This window comes from Scleropages formosus, chromosome 7 (genome assembly GCF_900964775.1).
Source record: "Scleropages formosus chromosome 7, fSclFor1.1, whole genome shotgun sequence".
NCBI lineage: Eukaryota > Metazoa > Chordata > Actinopteri > Osteoglossiformes > Osteoglossidae > Scleropages > Scleropages formosus.
The window spans coordinates 31,323,185-31,344,499 of record NC_041812.1 but is presented as its reverse complement, the minus strand read 5'-3'; the positions used below and the strand labels follow the sequence as shown (position 1 = coordinate 31,344,499).

Genomic DNA, 21,315 nt, shown 5'->3' with positions numbered 1-21,315 from the left:
GCGGTCTTTTGCCAAAAGCAAGAGTATATTATCTCTTCTTTACAGACATTGACGAGTGCTCCTTTGAGGGCGTCTGTGTCAATGGAAGGTGTCAGAATATGCAAGGTCTGTTCAGGTGCTATTGCCATACAGGGTATGAATTGGACGTCAGCAGAGCCAACTGCACAGGTAACTGTGTTTTTTGTCTTTTCAATCCAACTTTTCAACTTAAAGTTTTGGTCAGTTTCATTTGTTATTGAGGGTCTGTGCCCCTCCTGCCTAACCTCCTAAGGCGGACACTCTCATCATGAGTCACTTGGGTGTTGCGCTATGTTTTCCAGATATCAATGAGTGTGCAGATCCAATGAGGTGCATCGGTGGCATCTGTGTGAACACTCCTGGCAGCTACATCTGCAACTGTCCTCCAGACTTTGTACTCAATCCAACCAAAGTTGGCTGTGTAGGTGAGAAACTGCAATAAACAGCACGCAGAAGCTTCGCAAGTCTGGTCATTCTTTAAAAGTGTTTCCACTCTCTACAACGAACAATTTCAAATTTAATCCTAGGGATTTTGCAATCAGAAAGTGTAATACCTGCTGCTTTTTCCAGATACTCGATCTGGTAGCTGTTACCTGGATGTACGTTTCCGAGGCGACGCATCTGAAAGCCTACATTGTTCCAATGAGATCGGAGTGGGTGTATCCAAGGCCTCTTGCTGCTGCTCTTTGGGCCAAGCCTGGGGGAATCCTTGCGAAGCCTGTCCTTCTCTCAACTCTTGTGAGTTGGACTGGCTATGTTGAAGTGCTGTACAAGTGCAGATTTTTCATTTATATTTATTGTAACAGGTGACATCAAACACTTTTTTAATGAGATTTTCCTCTTGTGGCTCTTCCTCTTTCAGCGGCGTACAAGACCTTATGTCCAGGCGGGGAGGGTTTTCGCCCTAACCCCATCACAGTTATTCTAGAAGGTGAGCCCAGCTCTGATTTACTCTGGGCATCCACAGCTGTGTTTCCCTCAGGTCACCTCCTTCATGTGTTTTTGCTTTGTTTCTAGAAGCAGAACACTAACCACAGTGTGGTTTGCCTCTGTGTCTGTATGTACTTGTGTGATGTTTGTGTATGTGCCGTTTGTGCACCTGTACCTTGGCAGACATAAACGAGTGCCAGGAACTACCAGGCCTGTGCCAAGGGGGGAACTGCATCAATACCTTTGGAAGCTTCCAGTGCGAGTGTCCTAGGGGCTTCGAGCTCAACCAGGACACCAGGATCTGTGAAGGTACTGAACTGAACCAAGTTGTACACAGCCCAGTCTGGCTTGGAGTTTGACTAGTTCTGTTAGAATTGAGGCAACAGCTTGTTAAAATCTTTTGTTGTCACCAGATGTTTTATTGTTGGTTGTTTATGTTGAGAGCATATCTTTAGAGACTACAGGAAATTAACAATGGCTGCGGCCTGGCTGCAAAGCTCTAGTGTTGAAATCCATGGCCTTGTGTCTGGTGGACCTGGTGTGAGCCACTGCACAGGGACTGTGCTCTCCGCCAACATGTGGGAAGGGGGCCTCTGCGTTGGTCTATGCTGCTGGGTGACAGAGATGGCCAAGCTTTCAGATGTCTGTTCCTTGGGGAACAGGAAACAAGTATAAAAAGTCTGTGCCTAATGTCTTTTTAATGTAGGCCTGTTCTCTGAATGTGAACACTGAAGAATTGTTTGCAGAGACAAGGGGCATTCCATGTATGTTTTTAAGATGGCGTCATAGACTAGTTTAAATGGAGACAACTGTGGAAATTTTGTTGCTGTAGACTAAGAATGATTCTCCTCTCCTCCCTTTATGCTCCAGATGTGAACGAGTGTGAGAGGCCCGGGATCTGCGGACCTGGCCAGTGTTACAACAGCATAGGGAACTACACCTGCATCTGCCCCCCAGACTATATGCAGGTCAATGGTGGAAACAACTGCATGGGTGAGTGCGTGCATGTGTCTGTTTACCTCTGGGTTTGCGTAAAGGCACAAGGTGTTAGCTGTATATTAGCTGATTGTACATCTATTTTTCTAATATACTGCAGACCAGTGTGACTTTTTTTAGCAAATAGATGTAAGCCTGTTGGCTCATTTTTTTGTGAAAAAAAGATTAAGCACAACTGTGTGAGGGCTTTTAATTTTGCAGTTACCATGACAACCCACTTAAGAGACAAATTCATACAGCTTTTGTTTTCTTTTGCCTCAGATATGCGGAAAAGCCTGTGTTACAGGAACTACCATTCGGACAATGGCACATGTGACGGCGAGCTCGCCTTCAACATGACCAAGAAGATGTGCTGCTGCTCATACAACATTGGCCGGGCCTGGAACAAGCCTTGCGAACAGTGTCCAGTCCCCAGTACCAGTGAGTACTGGCACCCAGGTAGGCCTACCAGCTAGAAATAGACTGCTAATCTTGTGCTGTTTGTCTCTCCTCAGATGAGTTTACCATTCTCTGTGGCAGTGAGAGACCAGGGTATTACATTGACATCTACACTGGAAAGATTATAGGTAAAGTATTAATATTATCTGAAGTGTGACAGTAGTAAACTGGTAATAGTAGTAGCTGCAGCAGCAGCAAGTGAGTCCACTAACAATGCGGATTATCTTGTGAAAGATTTTTAGCTATGTGGATTGTCTGGTGATATTCTCCTGTGAAAAATTAGCAGCGTCACAGGTTTTTCTTGTTGGTTGCCAGACATTGATGAGTGTAGGGAGATTCCAGGCATATGCGAAAATGGTGTGTGCATCAACATGGTTGGGAGCTTCAGGTGCGAGTGTCCCATGGGCTTCGTCTACAACGACAAGTTTCTCATCTGCGAAGGTCAGTCCACCTCATGTGTGATAGGGCCAGTTCACCAGACTGCTGGAGGCACAGTCTCTTGAGACAGAAAGCTTTCCATCTGTGAGAAGTACCTTGTCATTTGTCCTACATTTACATTTATTCATTTAGCAGACTCTTTTCTCCAAAGCAATGTACATCTCAGCAAAAGTACAATTTATGCATTACATAAATTGTCCTCCTCATGTTTTACTACCTGCACTGTCTCGCTCCCTGTTGTGTTAGACATCGATGAGTGCCAGAATGGGCCTGTGTGCCAGCAAAACGCTCGCTGCTTGAATTTGCCGGGGAGCTTCCGCTGCGAGTGCAAGCCTGGCTACCGCTTCACCTCCACTGGCCACTGCCTTGGTATGCAGACTTTCTCCAATCATTGTTTGATAACTGCTTATGTTCCTTTGGTAAACTTACAACTTTAAAGGGTTGGGTACTTTTGTCAACTTCTGGAAGCTACAACACAGACAGTTATGGCAAAGCAAGCAGTATAACAGTGGCTGAAATCAGGTCTGCACACCACTTACAGTAATACCCAGGTTCAAAGCAACCTGAACATCAAAGAAGAAACCTTAAGGAAGCGTGCCATGACATTTTAGCAATTTTACATTTATTCATTTAGCAGATGGTTTTCTCCGAAGCAACATACACACACACACACACACATTTTCAGAACCGCTTGTCCCTTACGGGGTCACGGGGAACCGGAGCCTACCCGGCAACACAGGGCGTAAGGCCGGAGGGGGAAGGGGACACACCCAGGACGGGACGCCAGTCCGCCGCAAGGCACCCCAAGCGGGACGTGAACCCCAGACCCACCGGAAAGCAGGACTGCGGTCCAACCCACTGCGCCACCGCACCCCTCAAGCAACATACATCTCAGCAAAAATACAATTTGTGAATTAAGAGAAAAGAGACATGGCTGCAGACACGTGATTCTTAAGTAAACCTAGTTTATTACTTTCCAGTTGATGCACCGATATTCATCTCTTGAGTAGGTGAAGAAAATTCAGGATATGAATCCTGATGATATCCTACCAAAAAAATTTTTTTTTTTTTTTTATAATAAGGTACACAAACAAACATTCACATAGAATGCCGGAGTAGCTGCTGTGTAAAGGCTTATCTGGGGATGATCATGAAGTTACGGTGCATAAACATTCACACCATACATGAGCTGGAGAGATCTTTGGCGAAGTGGGTCCAGAAAAGGTGAGTTTTCAGACCCTTCTTGAATGTAGACAGAGTTTCTGCAGTTCTGAGTGAGAGGGGAAGGTCATTCCATCACAGCGGAGCCAGAACAGAGAACCTCCGTGCTTTACTTTTCGTGCGCGGGACCACCAAGCGAGCAGAAGTAGACGAGCGAAGGGGTCTGGTTGGGGTGTAGAGGTTGATCAAGTCTTGTAAATCGCTGGGAGCAGTTCTGTTGATCCATTTGTAGACAATAGCCAGGGTCTTGAATTTGATCCGGGCAGCTATAGGAAGCCATTGCAGAGAAATGAGTAGAGGAGATACATGGGAAGGCTTTGGCAAATCAAACACAACTCGTGCAGCAGCGTTCCGTATCAGCTGCAGAGGTTTGATGGCAGTAGCAGGAAGGCCACATGGGAGAGAGTTGCAGTAGTCCAGACGGGAAGTCACCATGGCCTGGACAAGTAGTTGCGCAGAGTCGGTAGTGAGGTAAGGAAGGATCTTATGAATATTATGCTGGATGTATCCGCAGGACCGGGTTGATGTGCTGAGAGAAAGACAGACTCAAGTCAATTGTTACTCCCAGACTCTTAGGCGAGGAGGTAGGCAAAATGAGTGAGTTGTCCAGTTTGATCATTAGATCGTGACAGGAGGACAGGCCAGCTGGGAGGTGAAGAATTTCTGTTTTGGAGATGTTGGGTTGGAGGTGGTGATCAGACATCCATGCAGAGATGTCCGACAGGCAAGCAGCATTGCGTGCGGAAATGTCTGACGCTTCAGGTGGAAAGCAGAAGAAGAGCTGGGTATCGTCAGCATAGCAGTGGTATTTGAATCCATGGCAGGCTATGACAGGGCTGAGGGAGGAAGTGTAGATCAAAAGAAGAGGACCCAATACCAAGCCCTGCGGGACACCGGTTGAGGGAGGCAGAGGAGAAGAACGAGAGCTCCGTCAGACCACTTGATAGGATCTGTCAGATAGGTAGGACTCAAACCATCTTAGTGTCGCTTCTTTGATCCCAAGCTGACTAAGAGAGGAGAGTAGAATCCGGTGGTTGACGGTGTCGAATGCTGCAGACAGATCGAGGAGGATGAGGACCGAGGAGAGGGAGGCAGCTCTAGCGGCTTGGAGAGCATCAGACACAGCCAGAAGGGCTGTCTTAGTGAAGTGACCAACTTTGAAACCAGACTGATATTCATTGAGGAGATGGTTCCTGGTGAGGAATTGGACAGTTGATCACAGGTCACCCACTCTAGAGTTTTAGACAGGAAAAAGGAGGGAGATCGGTCTGTAGTTTTGGACCGAATTGAGATCCAGGGAGGGTTTCTTTAACAGAGGTGAAATAAGAGCGGTTTTGAAGGGAACTGGGAAACAGCGAGAGGAGAGTGAGTATCTGATAATCTTAGAGATGAAGGTGGAGAGTTGCAGGGAAATATTCTGTAGGAGTGACAGAAAAGGAAAGTAAAGGGGCCGTGAACCAGTCAAGTTGCACATTACTTTGTATGGTTGTTACTCTCAAAATCACTTGTTATTTTTATGGGTTCTTTTTCTATGTCCCCATGTGAAAACAATGGAATATTGTTTTCAGGAACCGACGCCAATTCACAATGTGGACTTAATAATTTCTTTTACATAGCACTAGTCTGGTTCCTGTTTACTTCCTCCTTTTATTTGCAATGAAAATGCAATCAAGAGACTCAGTACAATGGCCAGCTACACTAGTTCAAATCTAATGCTTTGAAATTAACCCTGTAGAAAATATATTTTGGGTGACAGTCACCATTGTGATTCTCTTACACCCTCACAGACATCACTGAGGCAAGTAAGTGGAGAAATTAAAAATGGGAGTGTTTGTATATGGATTGTAGATGGATTTTAGTCTAATGCCATGCTTTGATTAAGTTTGAGAGGAAATGGGAAAATGTGCAAGTAATTTCAGAGTCTGTTGTGGGGAAGATTCAGCAGCCAAGTCATTGTCCTCTGCCACTGATTCTATAATGGACCCTGACATGACCACAATTCTTTTCTGGTGTCTCTTAATGTTTGGTCATTTTCACCCTTTTTGCTCAATTAAAGCAAGTGAGGTTTAATTTTGTAGCTACGTCACCTTTATGAAGATCTGATTTTATAACCAACATCCTCTCCTCTCCCACAGACCGCAATGAGTGCATAGAGAATCCCAATGTGTGCAGTCCGGGCACGTGTATTGACGTGGTGGGGAGTTACCGCTGCATCTGCCCCAGTGGATACAAAACAACCTCAGATTCCTCTATGTGCATTGGTGAGTCTTTTCTGCTTTCCTCAAGCCAATTCCTAGTTTTGAGCAGGCGGGTAGATTGCGGAAGTGTGGGTGTATGGGTGTTTGTCAACAGGCTCTTTGGTGTCACTATAGACATGGACGAGTGCGAAAGGCAGCCATGTGGAAATGGGACGTGTAAGAACACGGTGGGATCATACAGCTGCCTGTGCAACCCTGGGTTTGAGCTGTCACACAATAACGACTGTGTTGGTGAGCAAGGACAATGCTTTTTCTGTTGTGTGCTATTTTCCCTGTTTGTCACTACATACAAATCAATGTGCAGACTGTGCAGTGTTGAGTAACTGTCGCAATGCATATTGCTTATTTGTGTCTGAAAATACCTGTTTGTGAGTCTGCTGTGTATATGTCAAGTTTTATGTCTCTTTGTGACTGTTTTGTGGAACATGTTGTATACCAGTTTTGTGACTGCTCCTTGTGAATGTAAAACTGGTCTCTGTGTGACGGTGTTGGCTGAATCTTTTGACAGATGTGGACGAATGCGCTACACAAAGGGGTGTGTGCAGGAATGGGATGTGCTTCAACAGCATAGGATCATTCTCGTGCGTTTGTCATGATGGCTTTGAACTCTCACCTGATAAGAGGAGCTGTGTTGGTAAGACTGCCTGTACCATTCAGTCCTGTCACATCTCTTGGTGTCCACTACAGTGTTGTAAAATACCTTAAACACCATTTCAACATTTCACTTTGTCTATACTGCTTTCTACTCATTCCTGGTTTCTTTGGGAAGACATATGCAAATTGCAGCATCTGTGTTATTAAATTTTCAGTGTCTGTTATCAGTGAGATCAGTTATATTCTTTTGCACTAGATCTGATTCTTTTTTGATAGCCTGTGACAGAGTTGATGTGACTCCTACTCTTTGTGTATGTCTCTGTCTGGTTTGTACATGAGAGCACAATGCTTGTCTAGTTTAGTGTTTATACCAAACAAAATTCTATTCCTTGTTTGGAGAAATACTAGAACCAAGATGAAAGGGACATGCCACAGTATTTTCTGAATCTTCTAAGCAAATTAACATTGAAGTTAAAGAATCGAAAAAAAAAAACAAGACTGGATTCAATTAGATTCGATTTAGAACTGTATGTAAATATTTTATTTTCTGTATTTCCCCAACAGATGTCAATGAATGTTTGGTAAACCCGGGCACCTGTGGTCCTGGAACATGTCAGAACTTAGAGGGAACGTACAGGTGTATATGTCCATTTGGCTACTACCTGGTGAATGAGCAGTGTCGAGGTATATATTCTCTTTGTGCTAGTTGCCAACCAAAACATTCTACTTACGCATGAAGTAAAACATAGGATACCAGAGCAGATAGTCGTTATGTACTTTTCATCAGCCACCATAAACAACTCACAAATAGTCTTTCACATACACACAGACACTCAGACACACTGTCTGAAACCGCTTGTCGCGAGTGGGATCGCAGCAAGCCAGAGCCTAACCTGACAACACAGGGCACAAGGCTGAAAGGGGGAGGGGACATACCCAGGACAGGACGCCAGTCTGTCGCAAGGCACCCCAAGCCACAAAGCAGGCCCCGGCCAAACCTGCTGTGCCACTGCCCCTCCCCCCCAAACAGTCTTTCTTCAGTCAAAAATCTTTTACCGCAGTAATATTCCCTGTTACATCAATGACTACAGAAATGCATCCCATATGCTGCAGTTTTTTTTTCTCATCAACATGGGAGAAACCAAGGTCACAGCATGTCTCCAAAATAACAGTAAAATCTAGTTTTAGTAATTCTAAAACCAAACATGACCTGGGATCCCTGCAGAGGCCTTACACATGAACTGTGGCTGTAGACACCAGTTGGGCAACAGGCTTCCTTTATTTTCTATTCCATTTATTACCAGTGCTACTTGTTAACCTGTGCTGATTTGTGCAGACATTGACGAGTGTGCACAGAATGCAGACCTCTGTCTCTTTGGCACGTGCACGAACACGGAGGGCAGTTTCAAATGCGAATGTCCCGAAGGCTTCCAGCTGTCTTCGTCGGGGATCAGGTGTGTGGGTGAGTTCCTTTTTATCACTTGTTTTGGAAGAATACTGTCTTGGTATACTGTCCAGATTCTTTTCCTGCTACACTGTGTTTCCTTCACTACAGAACCCGGGGTATATTTGTATGTCTCCCCCCACTGCAGTACCCCGCGGTTTGCCCATGCATATAATCCACTTCAGTATCCAGGGGTGTTTCCTTGTGTCTTTCCCAGTGCCGTACTCAAGGGTGTGTCTGCTTTCCTTCTTCCCACCTATGCAATTGATGCAGAGTTCATTGTGTCATGCAGCAGCCTTTTGACCATAATTTGCAGATGACATAACAAGCTGTAAGGGAGAAGCGTATACATTTCACTGTTGTTTCTCATGCTGTTCTATAGTGCAACTGGGAGTATCGCAGTTTTGGAAAATTAAAAACATGGGACTGGGGGAGTGTGTTGACTGGCGGAGCGTCTCTCCTATATTATAAGAGTGCACCATATATTATTTACTGTATAGTTTCTGTGTACCCGTATTTCCCTGTGAGTCTCTCCACCCACAGAATCCTCCCAAGTACGCAGGTGTGGAAGATGTCATTCGGATGTAAATTTTCCCTCCGAGTTTAAAAAACATCCGTCCAGATGTATGAATTGTGAGAGGTTGGCAAGATAGTATTGGTGTTAAGTACAAGGAGGCGGGCATAGAAACAGAAGGTTTTGATCCAGTCATGTTCTGTCCATTCCTGTCTGGTGGAAAAAGAGAAGCTCCTCCATGTTCAGAGATGACATAACACACCAAGCTGCCACATCTATTTAATATAAATATCATAACATATAATGGGTCTTAATACATACTATGGAACATATGAATACCCTTTTACATTTTTCAGTATTTTCTGATGAAATTCAGCTCAAGAACTTATAAGAACCTGCAGCTGACATAATGAATGCGTATTAGAATCTAGTTTTGAAAGAGCCACCAGCAGGCTGCAGATTCAAATGTAGCATCAAATACTGCTTTTGCTTGCATTGTCTATATCCAACTAATTAGCTTAAACGTCCAAAATGGTGTTGGCATCTTTGAAGGAGATGTGCATTGTTCTGAGATTGACATTCCCACTCTTCTCTTCAAACAGACATTCGTGTGAACTATTGCTACACCAAGTTTGAGAACGGTCGCTGTTTATCCCCAAAACCCCACAATACTACCAAGGCCCAGTGCTGCTGCAGTGCCATGCCTGGCCAAGGCTGGGGTGACCCCTGCGAGATTTGCCCTACCATGCAAGAGAGTGAGGAAAAGTCTCTACCATTTCTTCTTCAGTGCTGTTTTGCGTGGCTATGACCACACTTGTACTTCTCCAAGACTGCCTATTAGTACTTTTGCTTAGAGAACTCTCTGGAAAATTTGATGTTCATTTGAAAATTTAATTTGTTGAAAATGTTTGGTTTCACACATGGAAATATGAAAAGCAGAGAGCCTTTGCCAGTGTTACAGATGAATTTTTGATGTGTAGAGACAGGCATTTCCATATCACTGTGTCAGACTATGTACATGTCATCAGAATGGTCTATTTAAAAGATTTTCTAGTCCAAAAATAGCAGTGTGACTTACAGACTTGCAATGTGTTTTATTCTAGAGGGCTTTTCGTTACTCTGCCCTGCTGTTGGCCAGATTCTTGGTCCAGATGATTCTCTTGTAGGTGGGTTAGATTTTGATTTTAGATTTTTTTTTAACGGTTGTCCCATATTATCTTGAAGTTCGCAGTTTTGCTTAGGCCACATGTGAGTAATCTTTTTTTTAACCAGACATCGACGAGTGTCAGTCAAGCTCCAATATTTGTAATAATGGCGAGTGCATCAACACGGATGGCTCCTTCCGTTGCGAGTGTCCCTTTGGCTTCCGATTAGACTATACAGGCAACAACTGTCAAGGTGAGCGCTAACTATCCTATCCTAATCCTGACAGTTGTGAATATAGATTGGGATTTGTGATGGAACTTCTCATTTCTGTAGATACCAATGAATGTGAATTGGGTAACCCCTGTGGAAATGGGACATGCACAAATATCGTTGGAGCTTTTGAGTGTGCCTGTGATGAAGGCTTTGAACCTGGGCCAATGATGACCTGTGAAGGTACATGAAATTAAATTTGCATATTGGCATCAGGACAACATAACAGAGTCATGTTCCATTATGCCACACTCTCATGTCTGTGGTGTCCTTAACTCCAGATGTGAACGAGTGCGCACAGAACCCCCTGCTGTGTGCATTCCGCTGCGTCAACACAGTGGGCTCCTATGAGTGTAAATGCCCTGCAGGCTACGTCTTGCGGGAGGACAAGAGGATGTGCAGAGGTAATGGCTTCCCATCATTCCCACTACCATAGGTTGGGAAATACAGTCTGGACACACTCATGAAAAGAACTCCATTGTCAACAATAAGCAAAGTATGGACTTTGTTGACCCATGTTTCTTGAAACAGATACTTCTGTAAAGTAATGTTTGTAAGTGTAAATGTTTTTCTTTTACAGTATAACTTACATCTCACACATAAACCATGCTAGCTTTTAAGCATGTCACCAGATTAAGTCCTGCAGGGTAGCGTTGGCTGTGTCCAATTCTGCCTTATAATTGATGGCTTTGGCCCCTACACACCCATAAAGTTTTCCTCATCACTCAACTCTCTGTGGCCTGTCGAAAAAGGACAACATGTAAACCCTGTTCTCTGTCTTCCAGATCAGAATGAGTGTGAGGACGGGATTGATGACTGTGAAAGCAAGGGAATGACCTGCAAGAATCTGATAGGCACCTATATGTGCATTTGCCCCCCTGGCTACGTCAGACAACCCAATGGGGAAGGCTGCATGGGTATGATAGGCTGTCATTTTGTTTGTAGTCACTCTCCCTTTGGGCTAAGCCTTTGCTAATGTTGCTGTAGTAACCATTTTTAAACTCAAGCCAGAACAAATTAATAAACTGTAAGAAAAAATGTACAAATACCTAAAATCTTATAATTGTTCTAAGGTAAAACATGAGAGAGCTAGACCTATTGAAGACCTTTTGGTCCAAAAAAAGTCTCCAGTACAACACCAGTGGATTACTTTTACATTGCCACAGTTAAAATGCTGTTCTTATTAGCGTATGTACATCGCTAAGTGACCCTGTTACACCACAGAAAATGACGGAATATGATCTCAACTGCCCTTACAGAAAAGGACCTTCCAAAACAAAATCTGTCTCAGATGTGGTCATTTGCTGCCAGCATATTTGGTCCAGAACTTTTGACCATGACCTTTGTTTTTCCTGCCAGACTTGAACGAGTGCGCAGCCAAGCCAGGCATATGTCTGAACGGCCGCTGTGAGAACACGGTGGGCAGCTATCGCTGCAAATGTGACCAGGGCTTCATCGCCAGCCCCACGCAGACTGAGTGTATTGGTGAGTACTACACTGTGTGGACACACACTTGGAAATCCCTTGTGCTTCCATCACCTTTCAGAAAGTGTCTCAAAAATCCACCTTAAAATTTTTTTTTCTGTATAAAAAATACAGAATAAGTATATTCTACTGTATATCTACAGAATAAGTTTTTATTCATGGTAAGCATCTACAGAACTGTACATTTTTTCAGTTATAAAGTTGAACATTTAGTGTAGCCAATCGGGGTAAAACAACAGTGCCCCTACTTGGTCTACTGTGCCTTCATCACTTCATCCATAGTGTCAACACTTTTGGGCAATAGTTGTAGGTATGTGCTGACCCTCTCTTTTACTAGTTAGCGTTGAAGATTGAATTGATTTGAATTTAATTGAATTGAAGACTTTATTGTCATTGTACTGCTGTGCAATACAACAAAATTATAGATGTTTGTAATTTATCTATGCTCCCGCTCTAACGTCAGAATTTCACGAAGTTTCTTCGGCCCTGTCAGTGTTGCCTGAGAAACTTCTTCCATGTTAGCCAGCAAAGACTTTTTGGTTCAGACTTCTTCAGTCAGAAGTCACACAATCACAATAGTAAAAGTGGTCTGTCAAAACTTTTTTCTTCTGTTACTGTATTTATTCCCCTCATGTGTTTTTAGTACATTAAAGTAAAAATCTCCAAGAAAATGAAAACTTACAATCTGCAAATATTTTTCGTTCTCTCGCAATTTTTATGTATTCTTGTTCCCTCTAGTGCAGAATGGACAGAAGTGTCTCTCAGCAAAGGACGTTGTGCCTAGTAAATATTCTTTTTTGCTTTTTCTTTCTCTCTCTGCAGACAACCGACAAGGCTTCTGCTTCACAGAGGTGCTACAGACCCTTTGTCAGATGACATCAAGCAACCGGGTCAGTGTCACCAAGTCAGAGTGTTGCTGCAATGGTGGCCGTGGCTGGGGGCCCAACTGCGAGCTCTGCCCTCTTCCGGGGACCACCCAGTACAAGCGCTTGTGCCCACTGGGGCCTGGCTACACCACTGATGGAAAAGGTGAGAGGAGATGCATTGATAATGGTTATAACACAAATATTTTCAATGTCTGCTATATTATTATGCATCTACCACCAGTCACCTGCTGATTTATCCCAAGAGAACTTTTCTTATGTTTTTTGGCAAACAACTTTCCTTCAGTTACAATACAGGTGGCAGGAGGCACTTGATAACCCAGATCATGGGCTTGAGTTTACAATGCACTTTTGTGAGATGGAAGGTCATGTTCAACCACTGTTTTTTTGCTTTTTCCCAGATATTGATGAGTGTCGTGTCATGGGCAACCTGTGCCGCAATGGCCGATGTGTAAATTCTCTGGGCTCTTACGTTTGTGTGTGTAAGCCAGGCTACACTACTGACATCACGGCCACCACCTGCATAGGTAAGTAATTCACAGCTGGCCTAAACTTTGGAAAACATAAACAGGCAATCTGTCCACATGACTGTCCACATTTAGGCATAGAGGAATATAGATTTGCTCTTGCTTTTGCAGATGTGGATGAGTGCGCCCAGGCACCAAAACCCTGCAATTTCCTCTGCAAGAACACTGATGGGAGCTACCTGTGTTCCTGCCCCAGGGGTTACCTCCTGCAGGAGGATGGCAAGAGCTGTAGAGGTAACGCATTGCTCACCAGCCGGGGTAGGGACATTATCTGTTGTCCAGCAGTTTTCCTGGTCTGTATGGAGACACTGGAGTGAACGTTATGGATCTGTCAGCTGATTAGACAACAGCTTTTTCTGTCTGCGCTTAGTGTTTGTTTATTACTGAATTAATTTTCATTTATCTTTTTAAACATAACACATAATAGTCAGTGTGCGCCACGGTGATTAAGGACACCAGCTTGTTAGCTGAAGGTCTATGGTCATATTCAAGGAAGGTTCTTGATATAGCACTTTTAAGCAAAGTGGTTAAAAGCACATAGAATTGTAAAGCATCAAATAAGGCCAGCAATCCACTGGCTCTGTGCCCTGATTCCCTGGACTTGTATTTGCCAGTGTTAGTTAACTATGGACTTCATGCAGTGCTTTGCAGGAGGCACAGATAGTTTCACTGACTTTATTTGGAATTCATTCCTCTCGCTGTTGGTCAGAGTGTATGCTTTGGACCTAGGTGACGTCTCAAGCGTTTGGCAAATGCACATTTTATTTACCCAGACGCTGCATTTCACTATGAAGAAACGCACTGTCTGGGGGAAACTGGCAGTGCATAAGTAGTGTCTGAGGGAAACTGGCAGTGTTTTTTTACTGCAGCGAGAGTTAGCACTATGTGCCTGTGTTTGGTTTAGAGGGGACCTTCCATTCAGATGCCATATAGTAGATCCTCCTGTGTGCTCTTGCTCACCCAGACCTGGATGAGTGTTCTACAAAACAACACAACTGTCAGTTCCTGTGTGTCAATACCATTGGAGGCTTCACCTGCAAGTGTCCGCCCGGGTTCACCCAGCACCACACGGCTTGCATTGGTAAGCACTTTCACAAGTTTCATAGTTTAGTGCTTTTGAAAATTACAGTATGTTTCTTGACTGATATTCAGTTATCAATGTGTTTCCAGTTAAGGGTATTTAGCTGATGTGTTCTTTAATGTCTGTTACCATGGATACAGTTACATTTGTCCAGTGTAACTTTAGTTGTTATGATTTCATTTTGGAGTAAAAATTGTCCTCTAGTATTGGAAGCATAAGGGAGGCCTTCGTCAAGAAAGGCCACAGGAGAACCGATCGGTCACTGGATAAATGACTGTGGGATTATGGGAAAATGTGACCCTCTGACTGGAGCAAAAGTACAGGAGGAGTTCAGAGCCTTGTTTCTTTCTGGGCAGACAACAATGAATGCACCACCGACCCAGGCCTGTGCGGGTCCAACGGAGTGTGTCAGAACAGCCCCGGCAGTTTCAACTGCGAGTGCCAACGTGGATTCTCCTTGGACCAGACTGGACAGAAATGTGAAGGTAAGGTGGTCTCTCGTCCATCCAGTAAACTTTTGTGGCTACTTATAGATAAATACAGATCACATGTTTATGCTGATTAAACCAGTAATGTCCAACATGCAGCATGCAAGAATGGTTGTAAATTATAAGAATATACTGTACCCTCAATAAATACTATAAATTCAACTGAATCTTACAGTAATAGTTTGAGTTTATATAATATATAATAATATGTAATATAGTTATGGCATGCCATTGCAAGTAAGGATGAGTGGTCAACAGCAGGCAGAGGATGGTGGACCTGCTGTCCCCAGTCAGGTCTACGTTGGAGTCTGAGCATTGTGTTCAGCTGCAGCTCAGTCATCCTCAGCGGCAACTGTGTACTGCAGTTTGTTTTTGTATTCTCTGATTTTATCATGGCTGTATGTTTTACAGAACTCTTTTTTAATAACACAGATTTACTTTAATTTGAGTGCTGAAAATGGCTTCCAAATCAAGCAAGAAAAGAAACGTTTCTGACAAATGTCAGACATTTTGAATGAGGGAATGACACGTTTGCACTTCTTTAGTGGGTAAGAGTGTCTGATGTTGAAAGACCCAAAACACCCAGTGTCACCGAGTTAGATCACTGATAATGTGACCAAGTGCATCACTAGATGGGTGATATGAATTGAAATGAGCAAGTCAATTTGCTTCCATTTTCAGTTCCTTAGGAAAAAAAAAAGCTAAAAGATATGCAACAGAATATTCATTATCTTTCAAAATTTACATTTATTCATTTGGCAGATGATTTTCTCCAAAGTGACTTCCAATGAACACTACATAGTAATATGAGCCCACACCTCATTCACCTAAGGTGACTTACAATGCTTGATACACTACTAACAGTGAGTCACTCATCCATCTTCCAGTGAAGCACAGTTTCTGTCACTGACACACACATCCACACACACATACTATGTGTGACTTTAGAGTCACCAATCTTACCTGACACAAAGAGATAGAATTCACATCTGATTTTGTGAAAACAGGGTCTCTGAACTAATGAATAAACTTTGGAAACAGCAATTGGTTTTAAGACAAGCCCCCCAGTCAGAATCACTGGTCAAAGGAAGTTGTGTACTAGCTGAAATTGTTGGAAGGAAACAGAAACAGAAACAGAAACTGATGTCGGATGGCAAATTTGTAAAGAATGTTTTGAGTGGGAAAAATTGCAGTTTGCTAATATAGTAACTTTATTTCAACAGACTATGGCTCACCATATTGGTTCCAATTTTATTATTATTGTTGTTCCATTATTACTCAGTCAAATATTTCAACTGATTGTTGATTAATTCAGATCTCAAAAAGAGAGCAAAGAATTTCATCCAGGCATTTAGTGGAAGATACAGTATGTGCAGTTCTCATTAGTACAAGTTTCTGAAGTTCAGTTTGAATCAGTTGCCCTGGGAACATCTCCATGCTGTTATTGCAGCCTGTCTTGAGTGTTCCTAAAGCTTCCTTCACTGCTGGTACCACCTTAGCTTGACGTTCCATATTCTACTGACCTTGATTTCCAGGACAGGATGCCAGTGCACGGCAGTATTTTTATTGGGAGTGAGGCGATTTTCAGCATGTGATTAACTTCAAGGAAAAGTTTAACATTTTCTCATTATTGGGCATTTCAAGAATTCTATCTGACAAGAAAAGTATCATACGTCCATAGATATAGCAGATAAATTGTCTGATGTATTGCTTTTTTTAATGTTTTTTTAGCTGATGTATCCAGATGTATTTGTTTCTTTGTCCTGTGCCTGTGTTCAAGCCCTCTGTGTCACTGCGTGAGAAGAGCGCTCTGTAAAATTAAATTGAATTCAACTGAATAAATGATTAAACAATAATATTGTCTTGTTGGAACAGTTACTGTATTTAAAACCGTTGTGAAATAAATATTTTTCAGCTTAGACATTTAACACTGAGTGTGTTACATACTGCAGATTTTACATGCGTGGCCTTTAAAACCATTTCACAGTAATGACTGTGGCCTTGGCCAAAAGAGGTTGGAAACCCCTGATTTAAACTTTTGGTCTGTTAACATGACTCACTTGCACCCCCTGGCAGACATGGATGAATGTGATGGGAACCACCGGTGTCAGCATGGCTGCCAGAATCTGGTTGGGGGTTATCGTTGCAACTGCCCCCACGGCTACCTGCAGCATTACCAGTGGAACCAGTGCGTGGGTGAGTCCTAAAAAGGAGCACTAAGAGACAACAGTCAGTCAACAGCGGTCACACTCTCTTTCTTGCATTATTCATGAAAGCTGTGAATAACCAGACTTTTTGCACTTTGTACCTCATTCACATATAATTTGTTCATACCAGAAAACAGCCTATTTTGCATGTGATTTTCCATTTATTTTTATGTTGTCAGACTTGCTCCGAGTAACAGAACATTTTTATCGCCTTGAACTTTTCAACTTTAAGTATTAAATGATATTTAGTTGGAATAGAAGCAAATATGTGTGTTAGTTTTACTACGTTTTAAAAATGCTTTTAGATTCCGGCTTAGAATTCAGTGATTTTAACTGACGAACTAAAATATCATGGAGTTGACCAGTTCTAGACTTCTATAGAAAGTGCTGCTTTGTTGCTTATGAGTTTGATGTAGATTGTGCAACCCTTCCCTCGTCACTTTATTCAGAAATCTGCCTGGCTTAAGGACTGTTTCTGGATCAGTTGAATGTGCCTTTGCTGATGTCCTGTGTCCTGTTGTGAGCAGATGAGAATGAGTGCCAGAACAGCAATGTGTGTGGAGAGGCCTCCTGCCACAACACTCTGGGGAGCTTCCGCTGCCTGTGTCCCAGTGGCTTTAGCTTCCAGCAGGCTAGCGCTAGCTGCCAAGATGTTAACGAGTGCTCCTCCACTCAGAACCCCTGCAACTATGGCTGCTCCAACACTGACGGGGGCTACCTTTGTGGCTGCCCCCCAGGCTATTATCGAGCTGGACAAGGGTGAGCATCGGTGCCATTGTGTACGTGTTAGTGTCTTCATCTGGCCAGGGCAAAGCTGGATTATAAAACTTCCTAAATGTTAATGTTCATAAACATCCCCCATCACTGAAAACTATAACTGTGTTTATAAAATGAAAGCAATGAAAGCAATGTCTCTTGTCACTACATTTTCTTTGAGGTATAGGTTTTAGATGTCATCTACTGAATGAATATTTTCAAGTGCATGCAGCCCACACTTACACTTGCATTGAAACATGCTGTCAGTGTTAATGTGCAGCTACCCTGATGCTCCCCATGTCTGTTCATACTCAGGCACTGTGTGTCTGGACTGGGCTTCAGCGGTGGAAGCCTGGCATCAGCCCAGGAAGGAGAAGCCAGTGACAACACCCTCTCTCCTGAAGCCTGCTATGAGTGCAAAATCAACGGTTACCCCAGAAAGGGAAGGAGACGCAGGAGTGCTAATAAAACAGACCATGAGGCCTTGGGAAGCTCAGAGGTACCCTGATGCTTCTCAGATTAAAATGTTCCCTCTTTCCCTTACGGCAACCAAAGAACAATGGTCGTGCAAGCAAAATTAGTAGAAACAAACTTGTAGGATTATGGGAATATATGAATGTATGCATTAATGTACACATGGAGTTAATATATGGATAAGTTAGCACTGACACACATCTAAAATTCTTCTCTGTTTAAAACTTTAAGCAAACACTAGAATTATTAAACATAATTTAACACAAATATACATATGCAGGAATGGGTGACATAATGGAAGCATGACATTAAAAACTCCAATAACGCAATAATAATTACAATTGCTAAGACACAGGTGAGACATATTTTGTTGACAGCATCTGTTAAATATGGAAAAACTTGACTGGAATGAGCAGTCACAAGTTGTACACAATACCCGGGAACAGATGAACACTTTACAGGATAGTTGCTAAAATCTACAAAACCACAATCTAGAAAAGAATCACAGAGCTGAATAAACACATCTGTGATCCAGTCTTAACGAAAACAGAACTGGGCTAGTTTATGTTCAGAGTAAGCCAGAAATGAATTCAACCCACACTGATAACATTTGTTAAATAAGACACTTTGAGGATTTGTAATGTATGGGTTGCAAATGTATGGGACTCATTGTTTTATATTGCTCTGCATGGTTCTGTGCAGGTCAAGGAAATTTTAGCCACGATTTTCTACAAGAAATTCCAAACATCTGCGATTGTTAATGCGAAGTTCTGGAGCGCAGTCAGTTTCTAAATTGCTAAATCATACTTCAGTAAGGGGGGTACAGTGGCGCGGTGGGTTTCGCCAGGGCCTGCTGTGTGGTGGGTCTGGGGTTTGAGTCCTGCTTGTGGTGTCTTGGGGCAAACTGGCATCCTGTCCTGGCCTCCCCCTCCAGCCCTGTGCTCTGAATTGCCAGGTTAGGCTCCAGTTTGCTGTGACACTGCTCAGGACAAGCAGTTGTTGACATTGTGTGTGCGTGTATGTGCGCGCACGGGCACGTCAGAGAACTAGAAGCTTCGGTTCATTGCCGAGCTCAACTTTGGGCTCTTCTAAATTATCATACAGGTAATGGGAACAGAAACTGTTTTGGATTTTACAGAGTGAAGAGGAGTCAGTCAGTCTTGCCAGCATTGACACTGATCACACTATGCTGTTCCACTTCAACCTCACTGACCTGAACAGGAAAGACCACCTGCTGGAGTTTGTCCCAGCCCTGTCCGCTCTCACCAAACATGTCCGGTATGCAATTGACTTTGGGAACGATGAGGGTTTCTTCAAGATCAACCACAAGGAAGGATTAAGCTACCTTCATGTTACCAAGAAGATGCCGCTTCCTGGGGCCTATTACTTACAAGTCAGCAGTATTCCGCTGTACACCAAGATGGATCTGATGAGGCTGGAGGACCAACATGACAAAGACTACCTCACGGGACAGCTAGGAGAGATGCTGAAAATGAAGGTGCAGATTGTTTTTCACTAGCAGCATCTGGTAACCATGGAATTAGCTCGCCAGGTAAGAAATGAAGGGACTGCAAAGATAGGTCCACATATCATGAATATAATCTCTTATGAAGCGTAATCGGTTTACAAGGCAGCACTATGCTCTTCAGGCAGATAGCAAAAAGGAAATGAAAAGGCTTGAGGAGAATCCTTCCCGAAGCAACCACTTCCTCAGGCTTCATTGTGAACGCTGTCCTCAATAAGGGTTTGTACAGTGATATGTTGAATGCTATGATGCATCGTGAGGCACGTTCATCATAAGAAGGCACTGCTGCTGAGACCCATCGCCACTTAGCAGAGGCTGAAGATGTGTCCAGGTTCAAGGAACTGTTATTTTTTCCATAACTTTGCTTCTCCATTTCCTTCACTGAATTAAAACAGCATTGTATTATATCAGTTGGTGCTAGCAACATGACATTCTAGATTTACAAATGCACTGTAATATTTAATGCAGTAGCCATGCAACTTTTCTACTGTCAAAAGATTGTTTCTTTGCAGCCAACCAAAGTTGGGTCAGATATGCCTTGTCATGTTATATCTATGCTACATTTAAATTGAGTGTTTATACTGTAATCATGCAACTTTTTTAATCAAAAAACTTTTAAAACTAAGCGACGCCCATTATGGAAGGGTCTCCTTATGGTGCTTTTATGATCAGCTCTTTCCGTTTAACTGTGTATTCCAATCTGAGGACTCCTGTGACTCAAATGTATTTGCACTGAGGCCTTGAAGGTCACGCATCTCCATAAGAACATTCAGTGCTGCCACTGGAGATGTCATCAAGGGATCCATTTTCCTGCTCCAGTGTCTCTTCATTCACTGTCCGACACACATACACACAGGTCCAGTTCCCATAACCTTACAATAAAACCTTTTTGGATTATAACAGGAGTGTGACTTTGTGTTGTTCTTTACCTGTTTGAGATTAAATCTTTTGTGTAAGGAAGTGTAGAATGCAAAGGGTGCAGCCAAAAAAAGCACAGCCAGCTTGTTATCATACAGTAGAAAGAGCAGTTGTCATTACAAGATATGATCAAACATGAGGACTTGAAAATAAAGTTGATGGGACAGCCCTTGTAAATCAAGAACCACCGGTATTAAAGATGTGACACAAGGTAGTTGTTTGGTTCAGTAAAACCCATTATGTTCCTACAATTACAACTATATTTAAACAATCCAATGCTCTGATGTACACATATAGAATCATTGAAATACCTTGCTCAAGAGTACTACAGCAGTGTTTGAACCTGCAACCTTTAGATCCAAAGGCTTTAACCACTACACGACTAGCTACCCAGACAAAACAGATGGATGAAGACATGAAATGTAGACAAATTGCCACTACCTCCTTAAAAAGCTCAACTGTACCCACTTGTTTCAAAAACACCACCATCATCCCCGTTTCTGAGAACAAAGTGAGTTGCCTTACTGACAATCGCCCGGTGACACTGACCCCCATGGCAATGAAATGCTTTGAGAGGCTGGTGTTGGGATACATTAAGGACACCATCCCAGACACTCTGGACCCACTGCAGTTTGCCTACCGCCACAACAGATACACCGAAGACATGATATCGCACACACTTCACACCATTCTGTCTCACCTG

The 21,315-nt window shown here is 43.1% G+C and overlaps 1 protein-coding gene across 1 annotated transcript in view; it reads left to right on the top strand.

Annotated features, from left to right (window-relative positions):
• LOC108942003 (fibrillin-1-like) overlaps positions 1-20,599 on the top strand; it is a 53,895-nt gene extending 33,296 nt beyond the window's left edge. The window contains exons 36-66 of the mRNA XM_018765006.2: positions 46-168; positions 321-443; positions 589-756; positions 881-949; positions 1,132-1,257; positions 1,819-1,941; positions 2,206-2,364; positions 2,439-2,510; positions 2,698-2,823; positions 3,067-3,189; positions 6,177-6,302; positions 6,414-6,530; positions 6,808-6,933; positions 7,458-7,577; positions 8,230-8,355; positions 9,454-9,606; positions 9,955-10,017; positions 10,124-10,249; positions 10,331-10,450; positions 10,549-10,671; positions 11,053-11,184; positions 11,627-11,752; positions 12,575-12,781; positions 13,038-13,163; positions 13,275-13,397; positions 14,128-14,244; positions 14,601-14,729; positions 16,809-16,928; positions 17,467-17,698; positions 18,011-18,194; positions 19,308-20,599. Of these exons, the coding sequence (XP_018620522.2) occupies positions 46-168; positions 321-443; positions 589-756; positions 881-949; positions 1,132-1,257; positions 1,819-1,941; positions 2,206-2,364; positions 2,439-2,510; positions 2,698-2,823; positions 3,067-3,189; positions 6,177-6,302; positions 6,414-6,530; positions 6,808-6,933; positions 7,458-7,577; positions 8,230-8,355; positions 9,454-9,606; positions 9,955-10,017; positions 10,124-10,249; positions 10,331-10,450; positions 10,549-10,671; positions 11,053-11,184; positions 11,627-11,752; positions 12,575-12,781; positions 13,038-13,163; positions 13,275-13,397; positions 14,128-14,244; positions 14,601-14,729; positions 16,809-16,928; positions 17,467-17,698; positions 18,011-18,194; positions 19,308-19,688 (4,289 nt within the window). The 3' untranslated portion in view covers positions 19,689-20,599. The remainder of the gene's footprint in view (positions 1-45; positions 169-320; positions 444-588; positions 757-880; positions 950-1,131; positions 1,258-1,818; positions 1,942-2,205; positions 2,365-2,438; positions 2,511-2,697; positions 2,824-3,066; positions 3,190-6,176; positions 6,303-6,413; positions 6,531-6,807; positions 6,934-7,457; positions 7,578-8,229; positions 8,356-9,453; positions 9,607-9,954; positions 10,018-10,123; positions 10,250-10,330; positions 10,451-10,548; positions 10,672-11,052; positions 11,185-11,626; positions 11,753-12,574; positions 12,782-13,037; positions 13,164-13,274; positions 13,398-14,127; positions 14,245-14,600; positions 14,730-16,808; positions 16,929-17,466; positions 17,699-18,010; positions 18,195-19,307) is intronic.
• Positions 20,600-21,315: the final 716 nt, after the last annotated feature.